We start from the raw sequence: 24,805 nt of genomic DNA on the forward strand, positions 1-24,805 counted from the left end.
TCTGCCTCCCCAGTGCTGGAATTACAGGTGTGTGCCACATTGCCAGGCTTTTATGTGGGTGCTAGGGACCTGAATTTAGTTCCTCATAATTGCCTGGAAAGCACTTTACCCACTGCGCCATCTGCCTGGCTTGCTATAACTGTGTATTAACTGGGCTGCTGTTGCCTTCAATGTTTAAGGCGACCATCAAAATTCATGTATCAGAAATAAGACAGGAACAAAACCCCTTCTGGCCCTCGGCTAACAAGTGGTAATTTGTAGATGGAGGGACTGAGACCAGGAGAACCAGTCCTGGGCTACAGCAGGACTTCTCGCTGCTGCCCCACCTCACTCTGCGTGTTGTGTTCCGGGCTCTTTTGATGGAGCTGGCTCATTGCAACCCTCTTGCCTTTTCTCTTGTGCGCAATTCCCAACTACCTGTGTCTGAAACTGATGTCCTGTGCATGGTTTGTGTCTGTCCAAGACCTATTTCTTCTAGCACCCTGGGCAAAGCCACCCGTGGTTCATGTGCGTGAAAATGGTCACCCGTGTCTATTGTACCCCTGCTCTTCCCCCAAATTACTTGCTTCGCTGGTTTGTTCTCCTTTTCCAGCTCCCATTCGCACACTGCAGCTGAAGTTACCTGCACACAGCAGCAAGGGGTGTGGACACGTTAGGCACATTACTTAGTCACTCCTTTACCATGGGTTCGATACCCAGCAAGTGTCAGAAATACATACTTTGAATGAGAGGATTTTGCTGAAGGAAAGAACTTAATCACGTTTCCTTTTTAAAACCAGTGTCCAAGACAAAGATTGTGAATAAAGCGACAGCTTACCATTGCGGTTAGTATCTTTTTTTAATTATTAAAAAAAAAAAAAATAAAGCAATCCTTAAGGATTGTCTTTAACCAAGCAGCCATCTGAGTCATCAGGCTGGCGGCTAAAGCATGACATTGCCCCAAATCAGGAGCTGAAGAGGTGACCAACGTGGGACTACTCCCGTTCAGACAGGTGTTGCGCGAGCCCGGTGGGGCTCGAGGCCCCGGTCCCCCGGTGCCCGCTGCTTTCTCAGAGAGAACTGGAGCATGCCCACTGGCCTCTCTGGAGCCAGTGAGGGCTTTGCATGGGCGCGCTCCGCTTCTCCGGGTTTTATCCGGAGCTCGCGGGGGGCGGAGGGGCTGGGGAGCCCGCAGAGCCCGGCAGCCTGGGCTGCTGGAGTGGGTAGCTCGCTCTTGGCGCAGGGCTCTGTCGCTTCATCTCGCTCTCTCTCTCTCTTTCTCTCCCGCGTTGCGGTTGCCGGGAGATGCTGGAGCGCGGCTCCGGGCTGCCCTACCTGGCGCGCTGAGCGCGCTGGGAACCCCCGAGGGCCCGCGGCGGTACCGGCGCTGGGGGCGCGGACTGCGGTAGTATGCGAGCCCGGCTCCTCCGGCGCGGCGACACTCGGCTCCAGCCAGATCAGGTGTCGGCGGCCAGCCGCTCGCCGCCCCACTAACTTGCCACTTCGGTCGCTGTTGCCTCTTATCGCAGAGGCTCTGTGCGTTTCTGGGTTAGTGGTGGCGGTGGGGAAGGGAGGACAGCTGGGTGTCAGAGGCTCCGCTGTAGCCAAAAAAGAGGAATCCTGCCACGGGGGCGCCTGCCTGCCACCTCGGCTCTCCTTCCCCTCCCTGCCGCTCCCCTCCCCCTCCCCACCCCTTCGCCGCCGCTTTCCCGTTCCGCCAATTCGGAGAGCGACGACGGGCCCGCCTGTGACATGCGATCGCTGCCAAGTGACGGTCCCCGAGTGTGAAGTGCCCGCGAGCGAGGGAGAGCTCCAAGGCGGGCAGCCGGGGATGACAGCCATGAAACAGGAGCAGCAGCCCACCCCGGGGGCGAGGGCCAGCCAGACGCAGCCGACGGACCAGGTGAGAGTTGGGAGCTGGCGGAGGCTGGGGAGGGGAGGGGACCCCATCCTCCCAGGAGGGGTGGCACCAGTTTGTGCTCCTCTCCCGCACCCTTCTCCCCAGCCCGGCTCCCACGCCTCTCTCCCCCACCCACCCACCCTCCCTCGCCCCCCTTCCAAGGCCCTCCTCTACCCATCCATGGACTCGGCAGGAAGTTAGAGCAATCCGAGTGCGCTCTGGGGCCCGGCGAGAGGATGCGCAAGGTGGAGACCCGCGGGGAAGGGGGGCGAGAGGTAAAGGCTGGCGGTGCCGGAGTGAGCTGCGGAGGATGGGCCGTCGTGGGAGGGAGAGGTGGTCGGGTACCAGGCACCGGGCTTCTTGCTTTCCGGTGAAGGAGTGTTGGCTGAATCTACTGCGCTCTTGGTGAGGACCACTTGCAGGGGCTGAAGCCCCGTCTTTGCTATCGCAGCCAGGACGCGCTGGCCAGAGAGACCCAAGTAGGCAAATGACCTTTCAGGCCAGCAGAGTTTCCTTTGCTTCTTTTCTTATTATTTATTTATTTATTTTTCTTTTGTATTAACTGTGGTGGGGAGGTTTTGTGGGAGAAGAAAACAAAATAGTCGAATTCTGTACTCTGCGGAGGGGAACTGAGCTTGGGGAGCCAAGCAGGCGTTTATCATTCCGAGCAGCAGGGACGGCGCTGTCTTTGGAGGTTTGTGGAGTCCGGAGAGGTTGCGTCTGCAGAGCTAAGAAGCCCTGCTTGGCTTGGCGGAGAGTTGTTCCTGTCTCCCTTCCGACCGTCATCACCCTCTACCCGTTTTTGTTGTGGTTGTTTGGAGATCCGAAGTATAATCTTACAAGAGGTGCCTATTTCCTCTCTGTCCCTGGACTTTTTTTTTTTTTTTTTTTCCTCAAAGTTGGAAGGTCAGGAGCGTGGCCCAAGATGCTCTGTGCACCGGGCTTAGGGGAAAGGAGAATGTGATCAGCCTACTGGGAATGTGGTCGTGTGTGTCATTTAGAACTGAGACAGAGAGCCGTTTCTGTGACCATTCTTGTCTAAGAGGACAGGGGCACTGGGGTGCTGGCAGGAGACAGATCTCTTTCCCCAGAGTGCGAGGACAAAGGCCCAGGGAGGCGGTTCCTAGTGGAGACACTCCCAGCTCATCTTTGGAAGTGGGGCGGCAGGGGTGGCAGCCAGACTCCAAAGGCAACTCTGCTCTTCTGGGTATCTCAGCACCACCGAGTTGTGTCTCAGGGGACCTGTGCACACCAGCCAGAGCTGCTCCGAGGCAGGGAAGCGATGGCAGAGACCGGTTTGTTAACATGCTAGCCCTGGTCATCTGTCCTGGGCTTGTGGTCTTTTTCTCCCTTCCTAGGTTCTCGCACATACGTTTCACACAGGTGGTAGAGATTTTCCAGTGGGATAAAGCTCTCTGGTGAGGTTTCCACAAAGCTTTTCTTTTCCACGCTTTATCCGTTCTCTGCTTCACACATTAAAGGACGCAGATATTAAAGCATCATTTTATAGTGTCCCCTCCTCATATACTCTTTTCTGCTCCACCTTCTCTCTCACTGTGCATCACAATGTAGAAATCGGATAGCAGTAAAGATTGTGTGTGTGTGTGTGTGTGTGTGTAGATGAAATTTCAAAAAAGAAACATGGATGTGGCGTCCTCCTTCATGCTGGCAACCCTTCAGTTTCACTGATAAGCCACGGAGCCTCTCTGATTTGACTGCTCTCGGAAAGATACTATGAAAAGATTGATTAGTCAAGAGAGTCCTCACTTGAAATCTGCACTCACTAACCTGTGACACCAAGTGGTTACTGGAGGTGCTAAAAACAGCGAGGGAGGTGGGGACTAATGTGTTAAGCAGAAACACTTGAGCTCACACTGTCTTATGCAAAGTGGACATGTCCTGTCTGCACAGTAAATCCTCTGGTCAGGACTCATCTGGTGCTTAAAATTACCCTATCAAGAGAGGTTCAGGCTTGAGTCCTTTTGTGCTTCTCTGTTGTTGGCATGCATGAGAGATATAGCTACTTAAAATGCTAAAGGAGTGGCCATTTGGAGAACTCGTGTCTTGAGTGATTTTAAGTGGCTTTATAACCCTTTATATGATCTGTAATTGTCAAATCATATACATGGCATGCATGTATTAAAGTAGTTGATTTTGTAAGGAGAAAGTTAGACGGAACTATCAATGTCCATTACCACCCCAAGAGGTCTTCAAAAACCCCTAAGAGTTTAGCCAAAGATTAACATGTAAAATGTGCTATCACATGGGTGGTGTCTGCAATATTTAAACCTGATTCAGAAAACCACTATCATCACCTTATGAAAGTACTCATTATGTCTTAATATTAGAGTTCTCTTGAAACTCTAATACCTCTGCAAAGACTGATTGTGCCAAATTCTATGATGTTTCCAAAACAAGATTTAGATATGTAATTTAAAATATACCTCCATAATATTCTGCCCAGTGGTTGAACAAGAGTCATGTTCCAGCCAATCACTCATTATGTATTGATTTTGAATGATTTAAACTTTTGAATGCTGCCAAGGAGAACTCTCACTTTCTATGAGAGATATTCTTATGAGCCTCTAAGATGCCTGGACCTGGGGCCACTGGGCACCCATTTCCGTTTAACACAGTGGAAAAATATTTTGTTTTCTGACTGGAAATGTTTATGACCCATGTAATCTGGTTACTGTGATAATCCTGAAGAGGGCTTGACTTCCTTATTCCATCTTGTCTGATACTGCCCCCAATGAGAGCTACCTTGACAAGATGCTCCCTTCCTCAGCAAGATGCAGGGACTGTAGTGAATATTTGTAATCACTGAAATATTTTTATTGTGTTAACAATCATTCTTTTAAAAGTTGATTTATTTACTTAAAAAAACTGCTTAATGTGTTTTCAGCAGCTATTTTTGTTTCAATAACATTCAACAATTAAGAAAAATTATGAAATGTCTAAAAGTGAATGGGTTAACATGGTTAGACACACTCACTCTCACTTAACACGACCAATACCTTTCACTGAGGGGTCCAAAATCTTTATTGGCTAATTATAATTCATTATTTCTTGAAAAGACATTTTCAGAAATTTTTCCAGGTGTACTGGATTGATAAGGTAACATTTATCAAATGCATTTTCTAGTTGATTCTCACAGCAATGGTTTTATTAGCTATATCTATATCTATATCTATATCTACCTATCTATATATATATAATTGCTTTTCAAGTTTAGGAGTGAGAATATATATGTTTATAAAGTTAAGCCACTTGACAAAATTTGCCTTCAAAAGTGACTTAGCCAAGAGTTTTTTAAAGAAAAGAATGTGAAGCCCCACCTCCTAAATTGTATAAGGCCAAACCCAACATATTTTTATAAAGTTAATGCAAATCACTTGAAAAATATTTTAGTCAATTTTAGCATGTGTTATGCATATATTCCCTTAGGTGCAAAGTGGTTAAACATGTTATTTAAACCTACAAATATTTATGTAAAGAATAACTCTTGAAATTTAAAATTGACAGTTACTATTCTCTGTAGTAGGTCCTTGACCATTTAAAGTTAACAAGAACTCATTTATTGATCTAAATAACTGGAAAAAAAACTAGCGAAATAGTCATAAACTCATTGCATACTTTTTAAATGTTTGTATCACTCTACTGGGAGTCTCAAGGTTTGTTACAAGTACATCTGAAAGGAAAACAAGATTTTGTACTTGCTCACATTTCCACGAGGTGGCGCCCTTCTGCTGACTCCAATGGGAAAGATAGTGGCTAAAATGCTTGGCTCTACACTCCCAAAATGAAACAGACACAAACACCCACAGAAAATACAGCTAAAGTAAAAACTATCTTGCTTTCTGGAGTATGTCTAAAAGGTACTTTTAAAAACAATGATTTGGCTACAAATATGACATTTGTAATGTATTTTTCTTTTGAAAACTGCATTTTGGTGAAAAAAAAAAAAAAAACACCCACACAATTCCACTATCTACCAAGTGGCAGTCACTAGAGGAAATTATTCACAGTGAACGTGTGATGAAGTATTCAAAAGTTGTAAAACCTTCTGCAGTATGTCCAGTCCACACGGTTTGTCCAGTTTCTACACTTAGATTACATTAATCTAGCATGTTTTAATATTGAAATTGCTATTTAATATACTTATTTTAACTTCAGTCTAGCAAATCACACTGAAATCCATGGGTTTACTTTAAAATAATTGTCAAAACGTTGTTTCTGTTTCTTTTGATAGTATTCATGGTATAAATTATTCAAACAAGTATTTATTTTACCCCTGGACCTCGACAGTGCTTTTGTAAGTTGGGTGGAAAAAAAAAAAAAAATTGAAGCCAGCTGTGGCAGAATGCATCTGTAATTGCATCACTCTGCAGACTGAGGAAGAAGGATCTGGAGTTTGAGGCTATCCTTGAGCTGTATAGGAATATTCTGCTCCCCCCCCCCCACACACACACAGACATCTTTTTTTTGATGCTTTCTTTTTTCTTTTTCTTTCCTTTTCCACTTTTCTTCAAACCAATATAATTGATAGTGGGAGTTCTCAATAATTTGGTTAGAAAATATAAACTTAATAATGATATTTTGTAGGTATCTTTTAAGAATTGTGTCAGAACATAGGTTTTCTATCCCCTATCTTTTTGTTCTTGCCAATTTGAGGTAGAGTCCATATATCTAAGGCTTAGTCTGAACTTGATATGTAGTACAGGTTAGCTTACAATTTATGATCCGTTCTCTCAAGTGTTGAGATTTTTAGATGTTTACATTTTTTGGTACACATGTATATGACTGCACATGCATGTAGATATAATACTAACAGGTTAGAGTATCAAGACATTCAATTTTTCAATTTTCAAAGTATTTTTTTTTATATCTTAGCACCCATACAATAAAAAGTTTCTTATACATCTTGTTCAATATGGAGCCAGGCTGAAATGACCCAGGCGAATGCTCCTCTCAGTAGAACTGGGTATAATACAACACACATTGTTTCCAAGGCAATGCAGGCAGTCCTGCCGTTAGGATGAAGATAATATTTGAAGAGAAAGATGTGTATTGTAGAAATAGGTCATGGGATGAGAGTTCCATGAGTATAGCAGAGGTGTCCATAGCACTAAAGTCCCCAGTGTTGACAGCTATATGTCCCTGCTGTCATTGAGGTTGGTAGGACTTGACCAAACCTTGCTCAAGAGACTTCCATAAAAGTTTCTGCAGTGATTTTTGTTCTACACAAAATTTACACACCACACATAGGTCTTGGTATTCTAGCTATGAAAGTGTCCCCTATATATTTTCTTACTTGCTGAGTAATTTTATGAGGGTCCTATCCAACTCTCTGAACTACTGAATGTTGTAATGGAATTTATACAAAGACATCTGTCCCCCAGAAAGTATTATCTTTAGTTCAATCAGAATACCTGCACAGGGTACAAAGCAGGCAAATGAATTGATGGAGAGGATGTGAACTTTCCCAAATCATATCACCTTGTATAAAGTTAGAAGACTGTCTGCCTTGCTATGGATGACAGTCCTTGGAAAGTCATCTGATAGCTTAACATTATTCTCAACACACTGTGCTTTTTTAAGGGTTTGTTGGTCTGCATTCCAAGGTATTTGATAGTAACCAGTGGCTTTGCATGTTTACTTTTCTTTCATCAAAAGCACCTATTTTCTATGGCATTTAATCCTACCATCTTTGATCCTGGAAATTGTTGTTTAAAAAATTGTGCATGTGTATATGTTGTGTGTTCATGTACACATGGATGTGTGTACAAAGTGGTAGTGTGGTCGTGGTGGTGTGTGTGTGATGCAAGTGTATATTCTCATGTGGCTTCCTTACTCACTCACTCACTCACTCACTCACTCACTCACTCACTCACTCACTCACCTGTTGTGGGATGAGCTTGACAGCAATGGCATGAGGAGGAGAGTAACACAGGGTGTCACCGCCATTTCTCTTCCAGAATATACATGATTTTATTTGTGTTGATGCCCCTGTGTGTGTGTGTGTGTGTGTGTGTGTGTGTGTGTGTGTGTGTGTGTGCAAGCACGAGTGTGCCATGGTGCACATGCAGAGGTTGGAAGATGACCTTTGGGCTGGGTCTTTACCTTACACTAAGTTTTGAAGCAGGCTCTGTTGTTTGCCACTGCACTCTCCAGCTGATTGATGTGTGAGATTTCTGGCGTTCTCCTGTCTCCACCTCCCATTGTGCCATAGGCAGGCTGGAATTACAGACAGGTCCGACGTTGTGGGGTTTTATATGATTGGCGGGGGGGCAGTTCTAAACTCAGATCATCAGGCTTGTGCCACAAACAATTTTATTCACTGAGCCCATCCCTCCAGTCTCACAATGTTGATAATTTTTTTATGAGCATTCAGATAATATTCCTATTTAGTAGTGAAAACAGTATATTTCACTTTTCTGAAATTGCTAAATCACTTTCTGATTTGATGATATGTGGGCCCAGGAGATGAGACTATCTGATAGAATGCTGAGAACAGAATTTAGCAACTTTCAGATCAAAGCCCTCCGCTATCATTTATGGTGGTAATGCACAAACAAACTTTCATAATGACAGCAGTAAGAACACAGAAGAGATGACGCCATGTATGGGAATGGTCTTGGAGAGCATTTGGCATGAGGAATAGACTTAGTAGATACTGAGTGTGACTGTGCTTCCAGAGCATCAGCCATGGGTGCTGCCTTCTTTTGATGGATATTTTTACATTTGTGTTAATAAAAATGCTGAATAAGTTTATGTGTATATCTTTTTCAGTTATGTGCATACCACACATGTTATTGATTTGTTGTTTATATATCTAATATTGAAATATACTGAGTATTCACACCTACATTAATATAGAGAATTAGATAAAAATCAGTGTGTAACAACTTGAGTGATTTTTTTTTTTTTTTTTTTTGCTATTTCTACCAGATAACTTACCTGTTTACCCAAAAGACTTAGGATGCCTTTTTGGTATTTGTATAAGTATGCAATTAATATAGGTGCATGCATATATGGACATGCGTATGGGTCATATGATGTGAAGATCAGAAGTCAACATCAGTTGTTTTTCTGAATTGCTCTTCCACTTTTTTTTTTTCTTTTTTGTCACTTAACCTGTCACTCAGCAATGTGGCTAGTAGATTAGGTATCCAGTAAATCTTGTGTATTCCCCTGTCTCCACCTACACAGTGCTGAGATCTCAAGCTTGTACCAACTCATCCAGCTTTTATATGGATTTTGGAGGTGTGAGTTCAAGTCCTCAAGCTTGTGCCTGAGTGCTTTCATCATAGAGCCACCTCCCAGCCCAAAGATCATTTTTAAGTGTTTCTAATTTAATATTATCTTCTCAGGAGTTTGGCTCACAGAGCTGATTGACTTAGAACTTTCATGTAGGAACTGATGATACATTGTGTCAAAGTTTAAGAAGAGTGAGTTAGATGCATAGTCAAAACTGACTTTGCATTTGGAGGTATTCTTCAGACAAGCTTCATCTTTTCTGCCTTTAATGCCATTGTTATTTATCATACTTATTGATTTTCTTAGGTTGTACAAATAGCTATGTATCAGGTTACAAGAGAGCAAATGAAGATAAGTGAGGAAAAAAGTCATTTTTATTAGCTTCATCCCCATCCCCTGTTTCAGATCTAAATGAGGATTCAATTTCTTATTTCATTCAGAGGTTGTCTGCCCTGAAAACAGCATTGTGGCATAGCTGAATTATATTTCAGAATATGAATGGCAGGGTATCTTGTGAATTATCTTGAAATAGTGGGCCCCTTAGGGAAACCTACTTTGAGTTGCATTAATCATGCTTATACTGGCAGTAGCAAGCCTTTCCCCTTACTGGACCATCGGTTTCTTTTCAGCAAAAAGAACTCAGCATGTGACCATTCCCATACTCTTATATCTGTTAAACAAACCTCATCTTAAGGAGGTTTTTTGTATATATCTGTGGGTTGTGTATACATATGCATTTCTGTTTGTATATATGCGGGCACATGAATGTGCATGTGCCTGCAGAGGCCAGAGGTCAATGTTGAGTGCTTTCTCAATCTCTCTCACTTTATTATTATTATTATTTTAAGACAAAGACTCTCACTGAACATGGAGCTTACCAATGTGGCTGGATTAGCTAGCCAACAAGCCCCAGGAACAATCCAGGATGCACCCTCCCAGTGCATGCTGGGATGGTGACAGACACATGCTTCTACAGCAAATGCTTAGTTTTTACACAAGGATGCTGGATATGAAGCTCAGGCTCTTCCACTTGCATGGCACTTAACACACCGAGAAGTCTGCCCGGCACCAACGAATATTGTCAATATATACCAAATACGAGTCATGGCTGTGCTTTATGTTTTTTTTTTCCTCTTTTTAAGATTTAGTTTTATTCATTTATTTATTAGAGAAGAGAGGGAGGGAGGAAGAGAGAGGCAGAGAGTGAGAAAGGGTACACTGGGACGTCGAACCACTGGACAGGAACTCCAGACCCATGTGGCACCATGTGCATCTGGCTTATGTGGGACCTGGAGAATCGAACCTGGGTTCTTAGGCGTCACAGCCATGTGACTTAATTGCTATCTCTCCAGCCATCTTTATAGGTTTTGAAACCAGCAGTAAAAGCCATTTTCATAAGCTAAACTAAAGGTTTCACAACTATCTCAATGACATTCTCATTGAGCCACAGTTAAGAATGGAGGCAATGTGCAAAATGAAGTCCTAAGTATGTCTTCTTAAGAGAGGAACAAGTCTGGACTTCCTGGAGGAATTTTGGAATTTAGAAAAAGATAATATATTTGGCTATTTGAGGCTATATATTTACCTGCCTAGCATCTATGAATTATTGAAATTATTTTTCCATGTAGCTGTTTAAGTGTTGAGGATTTTTTTTCCTAGAAACGACTATGTGTGTCACTTGCTTCCTTTATTTTTAAATTATTATTTTCTGTGGGGGTGCCAGTGTGTGTGTGTGTGTGTGTGTGTGTATGTGTGTCTGTGTCTGTGTGTATGTGTGCGGATGCATATGGAGGGCAGACAACCACCTCAGGTATCATTTCAAGAGCATCATCCACCTCCTTTAAATCAGGCCCCCTTATTGGCCTACTGTTTACCAAGTAGGGTAGATTGGTTGTCCAGTGAGCTTCCCAGAGCCTGAATAGCAAGCCTATGGCACCGCACCTGGATTTTTTTTTTTTTTTAACAAGGGTATTGTGGATTGAACTCATGTCCTCATACCTGCCAGGCAAACACTTTACAGGCTGAGCCATTCCTCGGCCTCACTCATTCTCTGTATCGAGTACTATAGTGCAGATACAAGTGTTTGGAAAGTAAGCATGTACGCTCTGAAGTATCTCACATCTTCATCAGGTTGTTTCTTTTTGTTGATCCCTGGAACTAAGGTGTATAGTACCATGACAGTCATTCCCACAGTCATAAGCATGCATGATTTGAACTTGGAATGAAGTGATTCAGCCTTCTCCATGTCTCTGGAGGTTGATTGTGACTGCTCTGAAAGAGACTGACCTGACTTTAGTGCCCATGTGGCATTCTATGGGGTTTGTGGTGGTTAGATTCAGGTGTCCCCCATAAACTTAAGTGTTCTGGATGCTAAGTTCCCAGCTCATGGAGCTTTTGGAATTAACAACTTTTTGAGGCAGTGTATTGTTGGGGGGCGGGCTTATTGGTGTTACAGCCAGTTTCCCCATGCCAGTGTCTGGCACATTACCCTGTTGCTATTGTCTACCCTCTGCTTATGCCCTCGTTTCCCCTGCCATCATGGAGCTTCCCCTCGATGCTGTAAGCCAAAATAAACCTCTTTTGTCCCACAAGCTGCTCTTGGTTGGGTGATTTCTACCAGCAATGTGAACCTGACTGCAATAGGGTTTCTTCTGCACCTGTTCTGATTGTCTAATTGTGCTTTGTTCAGAGTCTCAGCATAGTTGTAGCCACACGTTATGGCTGCTTCCTTTGTTCTTCTTCTCTACATCCACATCAGTTTCCTTTCATTTTGCTTAATTTCCAAGAGCCATTTCTCTAAAACTAGGCTTCCCGACATGCATATTCTGGAAAGAATTTTGGAGTGGTGGACAATAAGTGGCCATTATGGCAAGTAAAGATAACTCAAGGTAATTTATTTCCCAAACTTTAACATTGCATTTCACCACATCCATTGAAGTTTCATTAATCAGGTTTGTGCTGTGTTTACCTCATGGTCTGATTATCTTCCTTTGGAATTTCAGTTCACACGAGGTTACCAAACATTTGGAAAACCAGGTTTAAAGTACTTTTCTTGTTCACCCTGTTTGAATGAGAAATTTAAGATCATCTTTAATAATGACTTCCTTCTATTTTTATAAGAAAATCAAATAGACACATCTAAGCTACAGAGCAAAGATGGATTAGGAGTTGTTTAAGAAAACATATGTCATCCATTTTTATATTCCTTGCAAGTGCAAAGAAATCAACTAAGACTGAACCTTGAAGGTGCAATACTAAATATGCATAGACTGTCTTGAATTTATTATTATTTCCTTTCCTCATCTCATGGCTAAATTCCATCTCATGCTTATAATACATTCTATATTCATAGGACTTCTTCCTTCCTTCCTTTCTTCCTTCCAGAGCTACAGTCCTTGAGCTGTAGCAGCGAATCTCTAATGTGGAATCACAGATGGTGCAAATATTTGAAAATAGGTAAATACGATCTAGGATTAGCTGCTTGGGCTCAGAAATGTCAGGTTTGCATGGCTTATTGGTCACATGAGGCAATTTTTGTTAAGGAAAAACCAAGGGTGAAAACATCATGATAGGAAATTACTGGTTTTGAATTGTACAATAAGACAAGCACTTAGCTGTTACATAAACTTCAGAATGAGTCACCCTGTAACAAGGAGAAGGTACCTTAGAGAGGTCACTGAGCACCAAGAGGTTATATAGGAGATAAATATATATATATATATATTAAACAGACATCATAACAGCTCAGTTCCATCTGCTGAGTTCTATTTATAATCAGCTTTTAAGGAGAAAATCCCCATTCATAAGGCATGCTTTATGTAGCAATATACTAAATGACATGGACCCTGGAAGTAATGAATGGTCAGCATAAAAACTCCAGATGGAAATTATTAATAAAGAACACAGTGTTCCCATATTATTCTCTCAGAGTTTTCAACCAATATCATTTTGTATACCTTTTAAAAGCATTTCAGAACTGACCTTCTGAGTAAGTCATTTGGTTTACTGATGAGACAACCGAAAATTACCTTGATAGTCATGCCACTGAGGTTCAGTACAACTGAAGTCCTTTTCTCCAAAATAAATCATAGATATTACTTCTGGTTTTGTTTAATGATATTAGTAGAGAAAAGATGTGGTTGAGGTTTAAAGTGGGAAGGTTTCAGCTTTCTGTTGATTTTACATGTTTTTCTTGGTGTTGAGTTTAATATTTGATTTTAGTTTTTGTTTATTTTATCTTCGCATGAGTATATGTGTTTGTTGTATGTATATGTGTATTTATATGTGTTTTTTTATGTGGACTTGCATTTACAGGTAGGAGGGAAGAGGTTAATGTTAATATAGGATGCCTTCTTTAATCACCCTCAGTTGCTCTCAACATTATTATTATTATTATTTTCTTTTGAGGCCAAGTGTTTTGCTGAACCAAGAGCTTACTCAGGCAGCTACTCTAGGTAGCCAGTTTATGGGAGACATTTTATTCAACCATGACAGAAAGTAAACATTGAAATAGGGCTGAGCTTAAAAATAATAATTTCAGCACATGGGTCAGAAGCACTTTAATTTCGGGCCTTCTTTTCTATTCTCTGTGCATTTTTATTGTGTTTTATTTTGCATGTGTGTTGTGTAAATACATAGGTGAATATATGAGGGGAGTGCATGTGTCTATGTGTTTACTTGTACATTTAGGCCACTGGTAGATTTTGGGTATCTTTTCTAGTCACTCTCCATTGTATTTATTGAAATACAGTCTTTCAGTGAATCTGGAACACACCAATTTGTGCAAACTCCCTCAACAAGCTCTATGGTTGGTTCTTCCAGTCTACATTTCCCCAGCAATGGAATTATAGAGACACACCTGGCTTTTTGTCTATGTTGTGGGTCTGAACTCAAATCATCAGGCTTGTGTCACCAGTATTTTACTAATTTATCCATCTCTCCAGCTTCTATGTGTGTTTTCAAAGTAAGTCATTTATTATTCACACAACACATACAAAGGAGACCAGTAAATAATGCAGGGTTTACAAAAACTTCCTGAAATATTGAATTAGATTTTTCAATAGTACCTTTTCTTTCTCAGAGATAACTTTATGACTAGATATTAATAAATACTGTCCAACAGCACATTCTAAAATGATGGACATGCCCTCCATCTGTGCATTAGAATTATTATTTTTGGTGTGTGTGTGTGTGTGTGTGTGTGTGTGTGTGTGTGCACGTGCATAGGCCATAGGAAGGCTAAGAATACCCATTCATTACCATTGCTTCATGTATTTTCTTGCAATGAGGTCTCTTCTAAATTGCCATACTGCTGTACTTCAGTTAGTGGGCTCCAGCTATTCTCTGATCTCTACCATCCTAAGGACTATATGTGCATGACCACTCCATCTATTTACATAGTTGCCAAGGGAATCAAAGATGACGGGCCCCAGGTCCTTTCAGGTGCTCATGCTTAAGCAGCGAGTGCTCTTAACTGTAGAGCCATCTATCTCCTCAAGCTTCTGTCTGTGCTTTATGTGGTGGAAACCACCATCCATAGGTGGTTGAACACATGAGTTGTAACAAGAGCCAAAAAGAAGTTGAAATCTTATTATTACTTAATTTGACTAACCTTATTTCCAAATAGTTGCATGTGGCTAGTGGCTTCTATACTAACAAATAAACATTAGGCTACTACTTAAAAACCATTAATGAACATGTAAATCACTTTGAAATGTTGCTAAAAAGCACATCCTGGCCCAGTGAATTTGGGTCAAGATTCTGCACTAATGGCTAGTACTCAAATGATGTCTACTCCTGGATCATACTTTGAGAAGTATGACTTTATTTCTCAGCTGTGAGAATTCTCTAATTCTAATTTGTGATATCCATATAGGTTGACATGTGTTAAAGCTATAAAAGTTATACTTGAGACTGTGAAATTTGATCAGTAGATAAAGTGCTTGTTTTGCAAGGGTGATGAACTAAGGTTGAGTCTCTAGCTCCCACATTAATGCTGGGTAATCTTGAACACCCTCCTGCCATCCCAGTGGTCATAAAGAAGAAATGGAATTTTTGGAACAAGCTGGCTCACTGATATAGCTGAAAACGGAGAGAGATTTAATTGTCATATTCTGAGAGAGAAGTCTGTGCATTAAGATATGCTTTATGAGATAGATACACATGTTAAGCGATGATATTTTTGCTTACTTAATAAATGCCCTGTATTTTCTATAATAATAAGGAAAATATTAAGATCATGGAGTGGCCCTATAGATCCTTAAACCTGTCAATGGGGAGGCTGTGCCATATGAAATAGTTTATATTATTATTGAGTATGGAAACTCTCAGCACATGATTATGTGGGTTCCCTGTGAATTTTCTTATATTCTATGATATTAGCATAATGGGAAATGGGAAAAAAATCTCTGTAAATAGATCATTCTTCATATATTTGTCTTATTTAGCTTAAAATTCTCATGCATACACAACTACAACAACAGGAGCGAAGTAGAGAGGAGACCACTTGGGACGGAGGAGTTCAGTGAGAGGTGGGAGGTACTGGGAGTGATTGTGATCAATAACATTTTATACATGGAAGAAACTAATTACCTTAAAATGCTGAGTACACATTTGTGCATTAACAACAGCTGTGGCTTCCTGTATACTACTGAGCCTATCAATACTTCACCATCCATGGGGGAAGGGCACATGAGACCCCACCCTTTCCAGAGTAGCTAATGACATTTCATGGCTTCTGAGCGAGAGGAGTCAAGTTCATCAGTGGCATAGTCAATGATAAGTTGTACATCCTGTGATGAATAATATTCCACCTATGATCATGTTAGCAATTCAAATTTAAGTCAATGTATGTTTAAACAGGCAGGAATTAAGATCAGGAAATGAAGGATGTTCATAGAAGATGTGGGGGATAAAAGAGGTTAACTGGGGGAGATAAGATAAAAATACATTATACAAATTCATTAAAATATCACAATACAAAGGTAAACGTTTATTTTACATGCTTCATGTGCTACCAGCCATAGCTGGCATGCTCTCAGGGAAAAAAGAAGGTGATCAATAATACTTAAGTAACAGATTATAAACCTCAAACTTTATGGAATCCTCTCCTATTTTCAAAGAATAATTACTTAAACAAATTATAAATTCATGGATTTTTATGTCCTTAACACCTCTTGTGGTGAAGAGAGTGAGAACCATTTCAAACTCAGCAATTTTTTTGTAAAATATTTCTTTCTAGTCTATCAAGTACTTCGGAAAATTATTCATACACCAGGAAGAAAAATAGCAGTGTTGAAATGTTTTATTGATCCATTAAAGTTGGCCAAATCTAGTAAGACTCCATTTCACAGAAGAAATTTTTATTTCAACTATTCTTGACAATTGGGAAAAGTAAGATATTTTTAATTTCATTTAGGATTCCATAAAGCTTACAGAGCTATTTAAAGTCAACTAACCTCTTTTCCGTGAAAACTTTTATAGAAAAATCAATTGTTTACAATCTGTCTGCTAAATTATGGCAGGGAAAACTTAGTAATACCTAATATTTTTAACACTCAGACAAACTTTTAGTTTCTAATGCTTCTAGAAAACCAACATGCAGAATGGGAAGTTATTTTTAGAGTTCAAATCTTTGGTGTGATAAACTTTCTAATCACATTGAATAAAAGTGAAGCAACATGAGGAAGTAGGTTCAAGGTGGTAGACCATCATCAACTCTGGCAGAGAAAGCATAGCAGCGGGGGAGAAGCCAGTGGGTAGCAAGAAAGCAGAAGATGAGCAAGAATTGAGGTCAGGCTGGGCTTGGTGGCACACGCCTTTAACCTTTAATCCCAACACACGGGAAGCAGAGGTAGGAGGATCATCATGAGTGCGAAGCCACCCTGAGACTACACAGTGAATTCCAGGTCATCCTGGGCCAGAGTGAGACCCTACTTTGTAAAACCAAAACCAAAAACAACAACAACAAAATAAATAAATAAATAAATAAAAAAGGAGGCATGGTGTGGTGGCACATACCTTTAATCCCAGCACTTAGGAGGCAGAGGTAGGAGGATCGCCATGAGTTCAAGGCCACTCTGAGACTACATAGTGAATTAGTGAATTTCAGGTCAGCTTGAGCTAGAGTGAGACCCTACCTCGAAAAACCGGAAAAAAAAAAAAAAGAAAAGAAAAGAAAAAGAATTGAAGTCAAATTCCTTCCCCTACAACCCTACCCCGCTTCCTTCAGCTAGGCTGTGCATCCTAAAAGCTCCACAACCTTCCCAAATATTGCTACCAACTGGGGACCAAATGTTCAAACACATGAGCCTATAGGGGACATTGTACATTCAATCTACAGCACTCGGTGTCATGCATGAACATTAGAATAATTAAGGGTAATTTAGGAGAGACTATATCCATATAAATTGAATAAATCTTCATATATATATATGTATATCTCACAAATGGAAAATCTACATGGAATGAAATCCATATAACTTGTTGACTTGTTATGAATATGACTTAAACTAAATCATTATGAGATCCTAGTGACAATTTTATCATAAAAGCCAGATAATGGTACCAGTTGATATCATTGTGAGGAGTCAACCCTCTGTTCTATTTGAATCCAGTGTCTCTTAGGTTAGACCTTTGCTTTTATAGACTCATCCAGAAATTCTACCAGGTTATTGAATTCTGATACACATTGATTTTAGGAAGTGGGGATTCTCCTACACTTTGGTTTTAGTGTGTGATGTAGTACATTTCCTGTCTGTTTTATAACTAACTCAATGGATATATCACAAGTTATGACCTTGGAAATAGTATCTTTATTATCACTAGAAATTCGTGCACATATGCATAAAAACCTAGATTGTGCTCCCAGAAATAGGGCCAGGGCAAAAAAACAAAACAAAACAAACAAAAATCTATTCTTTCATTATAACCATGAAGATAGAGGTAATTGTTAACTATAGAGGGAATAAAGTGCTTCCTATAATAATCAACTTGTTTACCACCATTCTTGCTTTCTCTTTATTCTTTCTCACTTTATTTCCTTCACTCCTTTCCTCCTTATTTTCTTCATTCCCTTTTTCATTACATTGACCTCCTCCCTTCCCTTTTTCTTGATTTCCTCCTCATATTTTCCTCCTCTTCCTTCTCCCATTTTTTCCTTTATTACTATTAATTTACAAAGAGAGACAATGAAGTAAATTTCTACTTCCAGAAATTGTGTATTGCTCAACAAAACCTTTCCTCTATTTTAGTTTGTGAATAAGAATAATTGAAAAGACACTTTATAGTGTAAAACACCTTCACCCATCATATTAAATCCTTGCAAGGCAAAAGACATCTGTTCTTTTCATCCTGAACCTTAGAAAAGTATTTTTCAGACAGTCTAGTATGAAAACACTAAAATGGGAAACTTCCATTGTTTTGTAAAGAAGTCACAAAGAAAGTATTGTGAATTACTGTGCTCACCTGCAGGTATTAAGTGCTTTAGAAAGATTTTATTTTATTTATTACTTCATAACAATAAAACCAACATTTGGAATCTTCAAGTAATCTTGCTTGTTTATGATTGTCAGTCCTAAATTCAGACAGGGGCAGGGGATGTGGCTGGGTTAGTACAGTATTTGCCAAGCATACACCACATGGATGTGGGGGTCCACACCTGTAATGCCAACACTGGAGAGGTAGCAGTAGGAGGATCAGAGATGAAAGTCATCTTTGGGTTTACACCAAGTTTGTGGATACATGGGTCCAGTCAAAAAAAAAAAAAAAAAAAAAAAAAAAAAAAGAGAGAGTGCAACAAAAAGAAGGAATGAAAAGAAAGAAAGGAAGAAAGAAAAAAGGAAGGAAGGAAGGAAGGAAGGAAGAAAGAAAGAAAGAAAGAAAGAAAGAAAGAAAGAAACAAACAAACAAACAAACAAACAAACAAACAAACAAACAATAGGGAAATAGGAAATAAAAATTTCCTCCTTGTAGCACTTTTGTTGGATGCATATGAGTGAGAGTCATAAAGTGGGATGGATTTAGCCAGTAGCTGTTTAGGATGCAAAAGTGGCACTCAGCTCTCTGATGTCTTGTTCTTTCCTGATGTGACTATTACCATTTTTTCAATGGGCAATTTGGAATTCCTTGCAGAATAACTGCTCTTTTGAATGAAACCTTTCAAACAGTAAAATCAGAAATAGCAAGCATTTGTTGTATTTGAATGTGTGTGGGTATTCGTGTGTGTGTGTGGGTACACATGGTTTTGTGTGTGTCAAGTGTGATGTGTGGATATTCGATGTGTGTGCATGAGTGTGTGTGTGATATGTGTGTATGTGTGATGCACGTATGTGTGTGTGTGTGTGTGTGTGTGTGTGTGTGTGTGTGTGTGTTTGGGGACCAGGAGATGCAGTTCTCTCTTTCCAACACTTTTCCCTTTATTTATCAGGACAAAAATGAAAGACTACCTCACTAAGGAGCAATCATGAAGTCTTTGTCCTTTGCCATCTTTTATTTATTAAAGCAAGACATAAGATGAACCCCAATCCAAAGAAAGAAAGATAAAAGAAAATGGTAAAATATTTGCAAACATCACAAACCCACCACCTTACACACATATCATTACCTAAAGAGACATAACTAACTCTGGATATAGAACTTCACTCTAGGAACATGTGTAGAACTCATGGGTGTTTAGATGATTGACAGACCATAAGGACACACCTGGAACTGTGATGATACTAGTCTTCTTAGCCACAGCTGATTGTACCCTTTAGAATGTGACATGAGTCACAAAATTAATAAAAAATGGTCTTCATATCCGGTGATGCTTAGCAGCCTAAGAAATATATGTTTTTATTTATTTAATTAATTTATTTATTTGAAAGCTACAGACACAGAGAGAAAGAGGCAGATAAAGAGAATGCGCACGCCAGGTCCTCCAGCTACTGCAAATGAACTCCAGATGCATGCACCCCCTGTGGATCTGGCTAACATGTGTCCTGGGGAATTGAGCCTCAAACCAGTGTTCTTAGGCTTCACAGGCAAGTGCTGAACCACTAAGCCATCTCTCCAGCCCAGAAAGAAATATATTTTCAATAAGGAGCAATCACCTTTATCTAGGTGTACTCTGAACATATGTTTATTTGAGAATAAATTCAACATACTGCTTGATTGAAAAATATGCTAGGTTGTAACTAATCTTTTTTGTTTGTTTTTGATTTTCTGAGGTAGGGTCTCACTCTAGCTCAGGCTGACCTGAAATTCACTATGTAGTCTCAGGGTGGCCTCGAACTCAGAGTGATCCTCCTACCTCTGCCCCCCAAGTGCTGGGATTAAAGGCATGCACCACCACATCCAGCTTGTAAATAATCTTTTAAGTTCAGGGGAATTAACCATTTGGAGAAATTTTACATCATAACTTTTATAGTCAGATGTCTGAGAATGTTGTATTATGCAGGAAGAGAAAACATGTACATAGATGAGTGCTTATTATTCCTCGAAAGGTAGGTATATTTAATACTGACTTTAATGAATTCTGCCCCAGTTAAATCTACATTGTCACTTTATTGTTGGAAGGAACAATACGGTGGCCATGTTGGGGTTTTGAAGATTTACACAAAGTCAGACTTTTCAGGAGAAAATGATTTGGGAAAAAAAAAAAAAAAAGTTTTTTTTTTTTTGTCATTGGGAATAATAGCATTTGCTATGGTGAATATTTTCAAATTACTTCTACCACTTGTTAGATATCAATTGCAGGTTAGAACACTATGCCCACTGATACAGATATTGTTGGGGAGGTGTGTACATGTGTGCATGCATGTATGTATATGTATGGGGACAAGTGCATGCAGGTATACATGCATGTGAATGGGGGTGCAGAGGTGAATATTGCTTTTCTTCATTGACCCCTTTCCACTTTATCTATTGAGACCAGTTCTCACACTGAAACTGAAACACACCATTGAAGCTGGTCTAGCTATCTGGCTTGCCCTGGAAGTCCCCTGTTTCTACCTCCTAAGCAGTGGGATTAAAGGTGTGTCACCATGTGCACCTGGCTTTTATAGGTGGATTGGAAGCCCAAACTCCCACCTCATACTTGCTTGGCCAGTACTATTCCCAAAGGGCCCTTTCCCCAGCTCCAGGACATCACTTTCTCAAAGGGACTGTAAAGCAAGCATAGCTGTGTCTGTCCAAAACATATGATTCAGCCTACGAAAAATTTCTCCTTTATTTGTTCCTGGATTTGAGTAAGTGTGAATTCAGAGCAGAGGATTGGGAGGCTGTCCACTAAGAAAATAGATCTGTGCATCACCTGAAAGAAGTGGATTCCTTTCTTCTGCTCCCCACAGCTTCAGGTTGTTACTTTGCAGTGTGCACTGTTTCACCCTTCCAAGTTCCAACATTGTTGTAGGGTATGGGATGCAGACATCAGGATGGGTCACTGAGAAACTCTGCTGAACCCTGTGAGAAGAGAAGGAAGAGAGCATGCCTCATAGAAGGACAAGCATTGCAATGAACATAGGATGGAGATATACATAATTTACATACTTATTTTGATTAAAGACCTATCAGGTAGATATTGTGTCCACCTTTTGTTTCTTTCTTATTCAAAGCCAAAAACAATGTGGAAGAAATTATCCACAATCGTAATTCTGTGCTGTTCCATTCCAAAATGCCGCGTTAGAAGTCTGTTTTAGAGATGTGTTCTTTAAACAGAACTCCAAACTCGATGGGGAAAATTTTCCCTTGTTCCATGTTGATTCTGACCCGCTGTCTTCGAGATGAAGCTGTGAGGGCTTTCTGAGCAGACTAGCCTCATGGCTCTAGTGAACAGCTTTCCAACCATAGACACATAGAAACTTTCATGATTCTGTCATGCTTTGAAATTGTTTGCTTGTCTCTCTCCACAAACTGCGTGCATATTTGTCAGGCACAGAGACTAGAATTTGTTTGTCTGGTATATTCAGTAGCTTGCAAACACATTTTTGAATTGGTTTGTAGTACAAATGTATGCATGGCTCATCTGGTGAAAGTACTTGCTGTGCAAACATGAGGAGCAGAGTTTGCCTCCCCACCAGCCATATTAAATGTGGTATGTGGTGGCGTGCCATGGCATCCCCAGCTCTTGGGACTAGCTTGTGTACCTCAATCAGTGAACTGTAGATTCAGTGAGTGAGGCTGCCTTATAAAAATAAGAGGGACAGTGACTGAGGTAAAATTAAATGTTGATATCTGATATCCACATGCACGTGCACACTCATGCACACATACACCACACACGTATGTGCACTCTAATTCAAACAAAAATGCACCCATATGTACACATACTGCACATATTCCTATGCAGACGCAAATGCTTTCAATTAGTAAAAGTGGGTTGGCTTTTAGGAACAGGGCTTTTGGAAGTCTTTATCAGCTGAGATTACCATTTACAAGCACTTGCAGTCTGGGAATTGGGTTAAAAGTATTTAGGCTAGTTAAGATGCCCATGCTTGGGTGAGCTCAGACTGACAAATGAAATGAATATTGAGCTCCTGGCACTTAACTCAGATGGAAAATCTTCATGGAACGGACATCCCATAGAAGGAGAAGAACGGCAAAATCTGGAAAAGAAAAATGAGGTTCAAAGATACTTAAGGAGAACAAATAGGGGACAGACAGAACAAAAGAGGACCCTAGGCTGCAGGCAGCTTGGCTTTCTACTTAGAAAGCAGAAGTGCTTTTACAAATGAATATGGAGAGTCAAGTTCTGTGACTATCTGTGTGGCAAGTTTGAAATCATGTAGTGTCCATGAAAAAACACTGGCTGCAGGGCTGCTGTGAGAACAGGCAGGCAGTAGCAGGAGCTTAACTCACTGGGGGAGGTGTCTAGCTGCCTGGGGTCTAACTTTACATCCAAGCACGGCCTTTGGTCACGAGGCCCTGGAATAGAGTGGGTAAAAAAGAAAAAATCAACTCGGTGGATATAAGTCTTTTTAATAAATACTTTTAAGAAACATGATAATAATTATGGTTCAAAAATGTTGGGCCTGTTTCAGAGGAAAATTAGGGGCCTAAGTAGAAACAGCAATTCACACCTGTCTCTAGGCATCTAGACCAGCAGTGTGTGTGTGAGTGTGTGTGTGTGTGTGCACGTGTAGCATATATATGGTTAATATGTGTGTGTTATATGAATGTGTATGTATGCATTGTGTAGTGTGTCTGTTATATGCATGTGTGTGATGTATGTATGTATGTATAGTAAGTGTGTGTATGCATATGAGTATGCACATGTGTGTACAGACACACATGCCCTGAGGGCATACAAGCGGAGGCCATAGGGAAGATGCCTTGTGTCCTCCAGTTTCCTCACTACGGAACCTGGAGCTCACAGGTTTACAGTTATATAGGCTGAGTTACATGCTCTTAGGATCCTCCTATCTCTGCCCACTTCAGCACTGGGATTGCAGACATACCTGGCTTGGTTCTCCCAGGTGCTGGGGGTTAAGCACGGGCCCATGCTAGCACAGCAAGAGCTCTTCGTACGTGCTGAGTCTTCTCTATGGCTTCCTTGCGCATGTGAATGATGTGAAGTTTGGCTATTATTATAGTGATTTTTATTTTATTTGATTTTTTCACTTTACAAACTCTTTATTTGGATTAAAAAGCTTTTAATGGGGCTGGAGGGATGGCTTAGCGGTTAAGGCATTTTCATGAAAAGCCAAAGGACCCAGGTTCAATTCCCCAGGACCCACGTTAGCCAAATGCACAGTTGCCAGCACATGAGTCTGGAGTTCGTTTGCAGTGGCTAAAGGCTCTGGCGCACCCATTCTCTCTCACATTCCCTCTGACTCTTTGTCAAGTAAGTAAATAAATAAGAATAAAATATTTTAATAAAAGCTTTTGATGAACTTTTTATTTTATTTTTATTTTGAGGTGGGGTCTTGCTCTAGCCCAGGCTGACCTGAAATTCACTCTGTATTCTCAGGCTGGCCTCAAACTCACAGTGATCCCTCTACCTTTGCCTCCTGACTTTTTATTGTGTATATATGTGTATCACGTGATTAAGTTTGTGTATATGGATGCTAGTGTGCACATGCCATGGCGTACCTGTGGAGGTCAGGGGACAACCTCTAGTACTGGTCCTTACCTTCTACCTTAAAATATATCTATATTTATAATAATATTTGTTTATAATAATATTCATTTTATTAGGTGTGTAGGGACAAGGCAGGGTCTTTTGCCTCTGCAAACAATTGCCAGACACTTGTACCACTTTTTTCCAGCTTTATGTGGATAACTTGTGAATTGAACCCAAGCTGGCAGGCCTTATAAGCAAGCATCTTTAACCACTAAGCCATCTGTTTTTGAAGTTAGGTCTTCCATTCTTCAACAATGCATTTTCCAGGCTTGTTGGCTTGCAAGCTTCAGTGTTCTCCTGTCTCCACTTCTCAGTATGAGTATACATCCTAGGATTACAGACACCCTACTACATCTGGCCTTATAGGAGTTCTGGGAATTAAAACTTGGGTCATTAGATTCACTCAGTTTGTGATTTACCTAGTGAGCCATTTCCTTGACCGTATTCTTGTCTTTCCTTTCCTTTCCTTTCCTTTCCTTTCCTTTCCTTTCCTTTCCTTTCCTTTCCTTTCCTTTCCTTTCCTTTCCTTTCCTTTCCTTTCCTTTCCTTTCCTTTCCTTTCCTTTC

The 24,805-nt window shown here is 40.6% G+C and overlaps 1 protein-coding gene across 1 annotated transcript in view; it reads left to right on the forward strand.

The window, feature by feature from the left end:
* Nucleotides 1-1,421: 1,421 nt before the first annotated feature.
* The window catches only part of Dpp10 (dipeptidyl peptidase like 10), a 557,899-nt gene continuing 534,515 nt past the window's right edge, over nucleotides 1,422-24,805 (forward strand). Inside the window, exon 1 of the mRNA XM_045149057.1 lies at nucleotides 1,422-1,882. Coding sequence (XP_045004992.1) covers nucleotides 1,811-1,882 — 72 coding nt within the window. The 5' untranslated portion in view covers nucleotides 1,422-1,810. The remainder of the gene's footprint in view (nucleotides 1,883-24,805) is intronic.

This window comes from Jaculus jaculus, chromosome 5 (genome assembly GCF_020740685.1).
Source record: "Jaculus jaculus isolate mJacJac1 chromosome 5, mJacJac1.mat.Y.cur, whole genome shotgun sequence".
Classification (NCBI taxonomy): domain Eukaryota; kingdom Metazoa; phylum Chordata; class Mammalia; order Rodentia; family Dipodidae; genus Jaculus; species Jaculus jaculus.